This window comes from Zea mays, chromosome 1, assembly GCF_902167145.1.
Source record: "Zea mays cultivar B73 chromosome 1, Zm-B73-REFERENCE-NAM-5.0, whole genome shotgun sequence".
Lineage (NCBI taxonomy): Eukaryota > Viridiplantae > Streptophyta > Magnoliopsida > Poales > Poaceae > Zea > Zea mays.
In genome coordinates this window covers 279,101,445-279,113,080 of record NC_050096.1, presented here as the reverse complement: position 1 = coordinate 279,113,080, position 11,636 = coordinate 279,101,445, and the positions used below count along the sequence as shown (strand labels likewise).

The following is an 11,636-nucleotide window of genomic DNA, read 5'->3' as shown; positions in this document are numbered from 1 at the left end:
TACAAATTTGAGGGCCCGGGGCGACCGCCCTTTTGCCCCACCCTCAGGGCTACCACTGATTATTTTTTAACCCGAGCCCTCGACGGCTTGACTCCACACCAAGGTTTACAAAACCGGTAAAAACCGGCGGTTTACCGAAACCGCCCGGGTGCGGTTTCTGTTAACCACCGGTATTTTTTTCAAATTCGTTCCAAATTCAAAAAATTTGAAAAAATCATAAAAACCAAAACTGCTGGTAAACAGTTTTTTTAGACCGGTAAATCGTTATTTTAGACCGGTAAACCGCTAATTTTTGCCGGGAAACCGGATTTAATGCCACAATTGAGTATTTAGTGGTCAATTTAGCTATATTAATCTTGTTTAATGTTATATGCTATATGTGAAGATGTTATATGCTATATATGAAGATGAAACTCGTAGCTCAAGTCAAGTTTAGGCATTTAGTGGTCAATTTTGGTTTCATTTCCTGTCCAAGGTGGATTCCGTGGATCAAGTAGCTTCAGTTCTTCTAATAAGTATCCGTCTGAACAAGACTCAATCTAGAACCCTTAGTTCCAGTTCTTCTGTATGTGTTCCTAAGATTTGCTGACTAGGAGAAAAGTTCAACACTTGGTGAGGTGCACATGCAATACACAAAACACCACACACACATACCGGTATGTTTTTTTTTGCTTTGTGGATAAGTATTTGTTTGCCGCTCTTGTTTTCTCGATAATGTATCTCATATATTTTGTATAGATCTATCACTATCACTTATGACAGATTGGAACAATATCATGATACTTCCAATATGCCTAAGTATTATCAATATGACTCGAGCTGAACATGTGATTATTGTGAAATAAGTCAACCTATGTGTCGTTGCCTCGTTGGAGAGTTGTAAAGAACTTGTATTTGATTATTGCGGAGTTTGCTGGTTGTTTGTTGCATGAAAACTGGAGTTTATGGTTGCATATGTATGTTATATATTATTTTGGTGAACACATGTTGTGTGAATCAATTAATATTTACTGTGCAATGTGAATTAAGCAAACTACAAATAATTCTTTTCAAAAATTGTCATTTTTCTGTAAAAAAAACAACAAAACCAGTTTATTTCGCGATTAACCGACAGTTTAGAGCGGTTTTTCATTGGTTTTTCGCCGGTAAACTGGTTCGAATTCAAATCGATTTGAATTGGTAAAACCGTTTTTACCGGTTTCCATCGGTTTATCGACGGTAAACCGTTACCGGTGGGTAGCGGTTTTTTAAGGCTAAACGGTTTTTTGTAAACCGTGCTCCACACTCCATAGCAGCGGCCAGTACTTTTCCCCAACTCTGCCCAGAAATTTGAAATCCTTTTCGCTTCCCTCTTCACAGACCTCCGACCCCTGAGCCCCCCCTCGATGGCGGATCCGCCGCCTGTGCTTACTCTCCTGGTGAAGAAGGGCCCCTGCAAGGGGAATACCCTGCAGCGCTGCGCCGGCACCGAGGCGCTCCGTGTCGGCCGCGTTGCCAAGGGCAACGACCTCTCCGTGGGCGACGCGGGCGCGTCGCAGAGGCATCTCTCCGTCGAGTTCCTCCCGCCGCCTGCGGCCCGGTGGACCGTCACCGATCTAGGCTCCTCGAACGGCACCCTCCTCAACGCTACGCCTCTCGTGGCCACTATCCCCGCTCCGCTATCCGACGGGGATCTCATCAAGATCGGGGAGACAACCGTGCTCGCCGTCTCCATATCGACCGATGCAGGCCCGGGACCGGGCCCCGTCGCGACAAGGCGTTCCAGGCGAAACGCAGCGGCGGCGGCGGATGAACAGGGCCCGGCTGTTCCTCGCAGGGCTGGACGGAGGAAGGCTGGTGCGACGGAAGCCCCCGAAGCTGGGAATGAAGTGGAGGAGGAAGCTGCATTGCCGACTCGCCGAGGCGGGCGGAGGAAGACCGTTGAGCCCGCTAGGGTAGAGACGGAAGCGGAAGATGAAGAGGAGGAAGCGGCAATACCGCGCCGTGGCAGGTCGAGGAAGGCTGCAGCCACGGTCGTCCTTCCTCCACAGCCGCAAAATACGAGGTCAACGAGAGCTGCTGCAAGGAAAGGTGACGTATTGGGGTGCGAAAACGATGAGGGGAAAGTGATGAGGACCGGAAGGGGACGAGGACGGGTTACAAGGTCAAGTGCAAGGAATGATACAGGTGTTACTCAGGAGGAAGAGGAGGGTGAGGTGGCTGTGGCCAGAGATCGGGAAGGGACAGCTGCCGGGGGCAAGGATGAGGTGGTGCCGGCGGCTGGGAGAGTTCAAGCAAAGAGGAGCAGAGGAGGCAGAGGCCGAGGAAGGGCTACGACGGCAAGTACAAGGAAGGCTGAGGATGCGGTTGCTGAGAACGATGAAAATGAGCAAGAGGAAAGGGATATGGCTGATGGCAGAGAACGAGGGGGGAGTCCATTGAGGGTGTTGGCCGTGAATGATGGTTCTGAAGTGGATAAGGTGGCAACTGAGGACAAGTTGGATGGAACTTCAAAGGCATCCATGGAAGATGAGAAGATGGAGGATTTGACATTGACAGAGAGGGCAATAAAGGGGAGTGCCAATGTTAAGCATGCTCCTGCTGACAATGGTGGTGTGGAAGAAGAGGAGGTGAAGAATTTGAGCAAGGGAGAGGAAACTGAAGTATATCAGGAATTGAGGGAAAAGGTTTCACCAGGGTCAAAGCCTGATGGTGTTGGAGAAGTGGAAAAGAATGAAAAGAGGGAAGCTGTTGGTGCCAGTGGAGAGAGAGGCCATGTTGGGGTCGGGGAGCCCAAAGGAAGACACAGATTGGAGAATATGACACTGGGGGAGTGGTTTGTTCAGATCGAGAAATACCTTCTAGCAAAGAATGAAGAAGCTGCTGAAAAGGCGATAGCTGAAGTGCAAGAGAAACATCGGTGGTTTTGTGAACATGTTAAAACCCTCAAGCTCAAAAAGAGTCTTGCTCCTTGAGATTCCATGGTACATTCAGCTATAACTAAAACATTGTCCTGTTATTACAATATTATTTATTTTCATGGTTTTTAAGAATCAATTGCAATTTTGCAAGTGCCCCTAATATATTTGTTATGCATGAACCTTGCTATACTGCAAAGAAATATTCTTGTAAGAAATGTTGAAATCTTGTGGTTAGATCTTTCAAGTTTTGTCCTATGGTGAATAAAAAACGATAGACCTAGTGCCGAAGGCTCCCACATAAGTAGAGTCCGGGAAAGAGAGAAACTGAGTCAAGCTTTCCCCTTCAAATGCGGAAAGGCCGCTTCAAACCCGCATTCGCGGGAGGATTGCTTGCCTCGGTTTATCCGTTTCCCCGGACCTCATGTTGATTATAATTAAAAAAATTCTTGTACCAAACAACTTATTTGCTAGAGGCAAGTGTTGAGTTTGTGATCCAAATTCTGAAGAAAGCGGTCAAGTCGGCGAGCGAAGCGGAGGCCCGTCGCCGGAGGCTTGGACCTTCCCTACTCAAATTAGGGTTTCGCCTTTATAAATTCACTTGTAATATGCAGGAGATCGGCACCTCATTGTAAACCTCTTGCGATCCGTAACCACCCGAAAAATAGTGATATTGTTGCTGGCCGACGCCCGTGGTTTTTCCCCCTTCGCCTGGATGAGTTTTCCACGTTAAATCTGTGTCTTCTCTGTGTTTGATTTACTTTGTGTCGTATTGATTCGTAACAGCAAGGAGTGACCGGTACTTTTGATTCTTAGATATGTAAAGAGAGTTGAACTGTAGTATAGGCCTTGTGTGGCACAACTTGTAATTGAGCACAATTTTCTTTTATGAGAAGCTGGTGAAAAGTGTAGTTTGCCTTTTCAGTTAGTTCCTAGTTTGGTTATTGATAAGCAGCTGCAGATTTTTGTTGTTACGCACAACTGCTTAATTTGTGAAAACTAAGAAATAAGTTATGCCAAACAGATCATAGTTCTTCAGCAACCTTTTTCCTATCCATGCTTAGTTTTTCTTTTTCTTGTTATACCATATCTTGAACTGTGCCTTTGTGTTGCTGACAAATTTCATGGTCCTGTCTGTTGTGATTCCATGAAAGTCACGATGCACAGTTCACCTGCAATATTAGCATGTCTGACACTTTGCTACGTGAATATCTAATTAGCAAGAACCATTTGTGTACAAGTATTTGGCGGGTTCTTTTAGGATGTTATCCACTATTTTGCCACCTCTGATTCTCTGAATGATTCAATAAGGGTGCTTGAAATTTTGTTGTTGTTGTTTGCACAGCTTCGCCAATCACGTAAAGGGTAATTAAGATAAATCTGTTACATGAAAGTTTTCTTTCAGTAATCCTGCCCGACTGGATTAAACCTTGTTACCTTTTAATAACTAATAGATTGCTTATTTGACTATCATCCACAAGTTGCTTAAGCCTGCTGTGTTCTCTTCAGGGTGATCTGGAAATATTTTGGACGGACTAATGTTGGATGATTTGATGACACCATCATATATCGCAATGAAGACAGTAATGGTGAAGCGTCGCAAACTGTAGGTTTGTGGTGCAGCCATCATTAGCAGGGTGGTAGTTATTTATTCCGCACTTAGTAGTTTGCTACTATTCATGAGTTGGTTGTCCCTTAGTTTAAGTGATTCAGATTCAGAGGAGTGAACCAGGGGCGGATACAAGCTCCGCACCATTTGGTCCGTGGTCTGGAGCATAATTCATGTGTCTATAGTACAGCTCTCTATGGCCACTAGGGGCCTGAGCCCTACTCTTAGCCCAACTAACGAGTAGGTGCGACCAAGTAGTAACGTGTGCTAGCTAGAGTTTTGGCGTGGCGGCTCACAGGCATCAGAAGGCGTCGGCGTCGGCGGGTGTGCGAGCCGCGGCGCTGCATGAGCAACGGTAGACCAGACGTGCTTACGAGCGGCGGATCGAGGCGAGCGGTCACGATGGCGGATCAGCGACCACGAGCGATGGGAGGTGGCACGCCGGTGCCGCATCCATGCTTGCTGGCTTGTTGCTTGCCTTCTGAGGCTTCCACGGCATGGTCAGCCACGGATTCAGTTATTTATTAGTTAAGGCAGTTTTACGTTAAACTATAATTATCATGTTTAAATGATGTTTATATGTGCCATTATATATATATATATATATATATATATATATATATATATATATATATATATATATATATACAATTTATTTTTTGGCTAGTATAAATTTTTTATATCATATCCAGTCTAAATCCTGGCTCCGCCGACATTAAAAAATGCATTCGAGGACTACTAGACTGGTCCGAGACATGCTGCGGTCCTGAACCCGCATCTGGAGTCAACGTCGGCCTTCATTCCCTTTCATATTAAGGGCCTGTTTGGAGGTCTGACCTCCAATGCCACATCAAGCCTAAGGTGCGGCGGCCGATACGGCCGCCACAACTGTGGCGCGGCGTGGAAACCGGAGCGGTGATCCAAACATGCCTTAAATCTATAATTATAACTATTGGTTCAGTCATGGAAATCATAAAGCTCCTGCATGGACGAGAAACGGAGTCAAAGATCACTGGACTGGACGGGCGGCAGCATGCAGATTTCGCCGCCCGTTATCGAAGTAAAAAAAATGACCCTTTTTTTTTCGGTCCAAGAAGATTGCGTCAACATATGCCGGCGCAAACGAAGGACACAACAACAAGCTCTCATGGTCGCATCGCATACTTCACGATCGGCGGCGTTCAATCGACTTCACGGCCGGGGACATGTCACGTGCACCCGACATGGTTTTGCCCGATCTTTTGAAAAATGCAGACATCAGTCGGCACCGAGACACCGGGGAGACGGGGCCTTTTTGGTCCTTGACTCATGGTATATAGCTCTCTTTTTTTCAGCTTCTCTACTGGTGGTACACAATATGTCAATAATATATAAATACAACACTGGACAGTAGATGAACATGGACAGCTGCAGAGCCGAAATCTGTACTGAATTAAGCAACCCACAGACGGACGCACGTATTTTTCGCGTTTCTTTTTTATCACAAAACAGCAGATTTTATGTTGTGGTACTAGTACAGCGCACGCGGATTTTCTGGTGCAATGCAACGTCGGCCGGCCGGCGTTGGATTTATTAAGCTAAGCCGCGACGGCGACGCCAGCCCTACGAGCCGCCGTCCTGGACGACGGCCCCACGGCGCAGCTCTTGCTCCTGGGCCCCATCAGCGCCTGCGCCTTCTCCTCCTCGCCCAGCCCGAACTCGCACGGCCGGTCCTCGTCGATCCGGCCGATGGCCACGCTCTGGCTCCGCGGCCCGACGCCGGCGGGGGCCCTGGGCGGGCCGGCACGGGAGGCCGCCCTGATGAGCTCCCGCACGTCCTCGTCGGTGCCACCGCCCGCCGCCGAGCGGTAGAACCCGTGGCTCTGGCACCGCGGCATCGCCACCAGCCCCACGGGGGCCAGGCCTCCCCGGCCGCCGCCGCCCCCCGCGCAGGCCGCCATCCGGCTCACGTACAGGTCCCGCGCGCGGACCAGGGCGCGGAACGGCGCGCGCACGCACCGCCCTAAGATGGCCAGCGCGCGCGTCCCCCTGCTCGCCGTCACCGCCGCCGCCATGGTACGGTCTGCTGGCCTCGAGGGATCAAACGTACGTACGGGTTGCTTCTCGCTGTCTTGCACGTCGTAGCTCTGCTCTCGGGAGCGAGGTGGGTGGCAGTGTGGCACCTGGAAGTGGTACACTCCGAATCCGAACCTCCGATCTCCAGTAGCTGGGGCTCTGATGTAGTGTTATATAGGTGGAGGACATGCGACTCGTTCTCCGGCGAGTGGCTTGTCTGGATGGCTACGGACGCAGCTGCCAGCAGGGAGTACCTGAGTTCTGACCGATGCCCGTCTCGTTCTCGTTGGTTGCGCGTGACTGAACTCACGAGGCTGTCTGGCACGGCATGTTGTGACCTTGGGGTCTTGGTTTGGCCTGTTCAAGTCAGACGGGCGGGAGTCCCTGCTACCTGCTTGCGTCGACTCTTTCAAGTCGCATGGATCGACGGAGTCAGTCGGTCGCCGTGAGGAGAGAATCAAGGGTAGTGCGTTGCTTCTTTGTGTTTTTTTAATTATGAGAAGATATTTTAATTTATTTAGAAATATAAAAATATTCTATAATTTAAAAACAGAGCGAGTATTCTATACAGGATTATATCCTGGAGTTGAGGTCAATGGACACGGCCACACGGCTTTGATGATTTTCCCAGTTCGTTGCTAGTAGCAAGAGACGTCTTGTGTACGGTACAGGTGTACTGCGCCGTGTACAGAACTACAGATACAAGATAACAGCTGCAGCCACGTGGATGTACGTACAGTGGCAAGTTGCTACCACTTCCTGGAGAACGAAGCAGTCACGTCAAGCATTTCAGCGAGCACCCAAAAAACATGCAAGCTAGCTATTCAAAAGCCACGTTAATCGAGATTCATAACAAATAGTAAAAAGTTGTGTACGTGCAAACCTAATGTTGCAACTAATACGAGTACGGTATAATTAAAAAACAAAGAAATGCTTGAGCGCATGGATCACCTGCAGAGGGCAGACCAAAGACGTTCATTCCTGTGTCACGGGCACGTTTACTTGAAACAAAGTAAAAAAAACGAACAAATAGGTGGTAGAATAAACATTTCTCTTGAAACAAAGAAGAAAAAAAAAGCAGAAATATTCCAAACTCCGTACAGAATCCGTGTAGGCCCGTCGGAAGCCTACGATGTGTAGTGAGCAGATGAGGCCCATATCCAGCAGTCCAGCACAGAGGTTAGCCGTAGCGGCCCAGTTCGGCAATGTTTGGATCCAAGGAAGCGCATGGATTCAAAACAAGCAAGCCCAGCGCCTGTCCCTGTTCCTGTCCTTTGTCGCGTCCCCCGGCCCGATCCTGTCCGGCGATCGAAGGCAGCCGGTACGTGCTTCTCAGACTGACCGCAAAGGCTGCCCCTATGCAGCCCCCTCCCCTTGCATGGCGCGTGCAGTGGGCGCTCCACACGCGCAGCGGTGCCTCCTAGCCCGTCGTCCTTCTCTCTCTCCCCCTCAATCTAGCGTGTCACTGTTCATCACCCTAAACACTGTGCTGTGGGTACACGAGTAATTGTTAGTAGATAAAAAATTGATAGTTGGTATAGAAAATGATATTTTATAGTGGTAGTGGGGTATAAGGAGAGTATTTAGGGGGAACCGCTGCGGGAGATGGAAAAATAGGAGGAAAAATAGGGGGGAAAAGTGATATAGGGGGAAAAATTTAGGGGTAACGGTTGCGGATAGCCTCAGGCTGTGCGCAGCGGTCACAGCTAGCGATCCCCCTCCCCTTGCATGCCGTCTGTAGGGGGCACCCTACGGCCGCAGCGGTGCCCCCTACAGCACCCCCTACGCGTCGGCACCCTTCTCTCTCCCCCCAGATCTAGCGTGTCACTGTTCATCACCTTAAACACTGTGTTGTGGGTCCACGAGTAATTGTTAGTAGATAAAAAATTGATAGTTAATATAGAAAATGATATTTTATAGTTGTAGTGGGGTATAGGGAGTATTTAGGGGGAACTGCTGCGGGAGATGAAAAAATAGGGGAAAAAATAGGGAGGAAAAGTTATATAGGGGAAAAATTTAGGGGTAACGGTTGCGTTGCGGATAGCCTCAACCGCCGGGATCGCGTGACCGACAGCCCCGAGCCCCAGACCCGGCGACAGCAGGGCCCTCCAAGTCTACACGCACCGCGTACAAGTTACGGTACAGGGACATTAGTCGCTGTCATCGCGTAACCACGGAATAATTACGATGGCACAAGCTCGATCCGGACGGACGGACGCGCTTGCCTTGCCTCTACCCACTGCTGCAAAGCAAGGACGACGTAACCACTACCGTTACCGCGGGCCTTCTTGAGCGGCTCCAAGGGATCCAAGTAGCATTATCGCCAATCAGTAAGTAGGCTCCAAGAGCACCGTCCGTCACCACACAACAAAGTTAGCAAGTAGCAGTGACCACCTGATCCAAAAGCAACAAGTAGGATCATGGACGTGGGGAGGCGCCTTTCGCTGGCCCGCGTGCCAGCAGTGGCCGCGCTGATGGTTATGCTGTCGCTGAGTTCGTCCTTCTGCGTGTCGTCGTCGGCGGCGAGGGCGGTCGCCAGGCCTGGCGCCGCGGAGCAGCTGCAGCGGCACCCCGTGGTGCTGATCCCGGGAGCGGGCGGCAACCAGCTGGAGGCGCGGCTGACGGAGGGCTACGAGCCGTCCAGCCTGGTGTGCCGGGTGTGGCCACTCGTGCGCGGCCGCGGTGGCTGGTTCCGCCTCTGGTTCGACCCCTCCGTGCTTGTCGCGCCGCTCACCAGGTGCTTCGCCGAGCGGATGACGCTCTCCTATGACGCCGACGCCGACGACTACCGCAACGCGCCCGGCGTCGAGACCAGGGTCTCCGACTTCGGCTCCACCTCCACCCTCCGCGGAGGACCTCGACCCCAATCTCAAGTACCCAAAGCAACCATTTCCATTCGCTCAGCTTATTATATATGCTACGGTGAGTTCCAAGTGTCATCGGTCGATGACGTGACCTGAGACCTGACGACGAACAATCGACGCGTGCTACGTGCAGGCTCCTCACGGGGTACATGAACACTCTGGCGAGCACGCTGGAGGAGGCCGGCTACGAGGAAGGCCGCGACCTGTTCGGCGCGCCGTACGACTTCCGGTACGGGCTGGCCGGGCCGGGGCACCCGTCGCAGGTGGGCAGCGCGTACCTGCAGCGCCTCAGGCTGCTGGTGGAGTCGGCGTGCGCGGCCAGCGGCGGGAGGCCCGCGATCCTGGTGGCGCACAGCCTGGGCGGCCTCTTCGCGCTGCAGCTGCTGGCGCGCAGCCCGCCGCAGTGGCGCGCGGCGCACGTGCGGCGCCTCGTCACGCTCTCCACGCCGTGGGGCGGCTCCGTGCAGGAGATGCTCACCTTCGCCTCCGGCAACACGCTCGGGGTGCCCTTCGTCGACCCGTCCCTCATCCGCGACGAGCAGCGGACCGCCGAGAGCAACCTCTGGCTGCTGCCGACGCCCAGCGTGTTCGGCAACACCACGCTGGTGCTGTCGCGGGCCCACAACCGCTCCTACTCCGCCAAGAACATGACGCAGTTCCTCCGGGACATCGGCTTCGAGGAAGGCGTGGAGCCGTACCGCGCGCGGATACGGCCGCTCGTCGAGGCCCTGCCGGAGCCCGGCGTGCCCCTGACGTGCCTCGTGGGCACCGGCGTCGACACGGTGGAGAGCCTCGTGTACGGCGACCGCGGCTTCGACGAGGCCCCCGAGAAGGTGGTCTATGGCGACGGCGACGGGACGGTGAACCTGGCCAGCCTCATAGGCCCGATCAAGGCGTGGTCGGACTCGCCGGCGCAGGTCGTCGAGGTGGTGGAGCTGCCCAAGGTGTCGCATTCCGGCATGCTCAGCGACAAGAGCGCGCTGGAGCAGATCATAAGGATCATCGATTCTATCAACCTGAACGCCACGAGCTATCATCATTCCTCTTAGAATGTTTTGCTTTAGTAGACAACTAACGATGATTTCTTTTCACTTAAATCGGCGACAGCAGCTAGTTTTTTTTATTTGGAAAAAAGTTTATTGTTTTTTCTGTAAGGATTATCGGGATTTGCTTTAGCTGGTGCCTATTAGAGTTCTCTATGTATTTCTTAATCGTTATGAATAAATTTTTTTGGGAAAAAGTACATTTAACCAGGGTTTTAAAGTAGTTATCCAAATATACTATTCTAGATTTCTCGCTAATAAAAACAGAAAATAAAAATGGTTCTCTAGAGTTGAATCAAGATATAGGAAAAATATTGAAGAATGTAAAGTTATAAACATCTTATAATAAAAATAACTTTCTAAATAATAATTCAGAGAGTGAATAAAAACACTCTTCAAGATAGACATGCTTGTTGTTTACGTCCATAAAGATATAATTGTTGGAGACAGAATCCAACAGATAGGGAAAAAACTAAATTCTAGAGCAACTCCACCGGATTCATAAAAATAACCCCCTTTCCTTAAAAAACTAACATATACATGAAATGAAAAAAAATTAGAGTACATCCTCTTTTTCAATCCACTTTCACCGTATTTTTTTCTCCCTCTCCAAAACTTCCCTTAACCCCGCAAATGGAAAAAAAATCTCTGTATAACATATGCGAACTCGTCGGGATGCAGTGTCTCGTATTCGTGACTTGTAGGCCTACAAACAGAAGTCACAAGAAGCACCAAACTAGAGATGACAATGGGCCCCGATCCCCGATTCCCCGGGGGGAAGGTTCTCCCCCCGCGGGGATGTAAACGGGGAAAAAATCCTCCCCCGATGGGTAAACGGGGACGGGGATGGGGAAACCTTCCCTATCCCCGTTCCCCGCGGAGACCCATTAAACTTATATATGATGATATTTTCATATAATATATAATAATAAAAATAAATAATTACATTGTTAAGAGATAACTCGTTGTACAAATATGTTTATTTTGATGTACACATAATGAGTTCTAACATCTGACAATGTATATAAGTGACAATATTTTGTATTAATAAAAAAGAAAGTATGTTATAATTATAATTTAAGCGGAGACGGGGATCCCCGATGGGGATTTATCCCCGCGGGGAACGGGGATGGGAAAGAAATGCCCCCCGCAAGAGTTCGTGGGGATT

The 11,636-nt window shown here is 50.2% G+C and overlaps 2 protein-coding genes across 2 annotated transcripts; both read left to right on the top strand.

Annotated features, from left to right (window-relative positions):
* The first annotated feature begins 1,283 nt into the window (after window positions 1-1,283).
* On the top strand, window positions 1,284-4,688 carry LOC103643957 (FHA domain-containing protein At4g14490). The gene is made up of 2 exons (XM_008667127.3): window positions 1,284-2,963; window positions 4,407-4,688. The coding sequence occupies exon 1, from the start codon at window positions 1,386-1,388 to the stop codon at window positions 2,952-2,954; it is 1,569 nt and encodes a 522-aa protein (XP_008665349.1). The 5' UTR covers window positions 1,284-1,385; the 3' UTR covers window positions 2,955-2,963; window positions 4,407-4,688.
* Window positions 4,689-8,775: 4,087 nt separating this feature from the next.
* On the top strand, window positions 8,776-10,675 carry LOC103643956 (lecithin-cholesterol acyltransferase-like 1). Its single transcript, XM_008667126.4, is given in 3 exon segments — window positions 8,776-9,413; window positions 9,415-9,434; window positions 9,559-10,675. Coding segments are annotated over 3 exon segments (1,368 nt in total). The 5' UTR covers window positions 8,776-8,981; the 3' UTR covers window positions 10,475-10,675.
* Window positions 10,676-11,636: the final 961 nt, after the last annotated feature.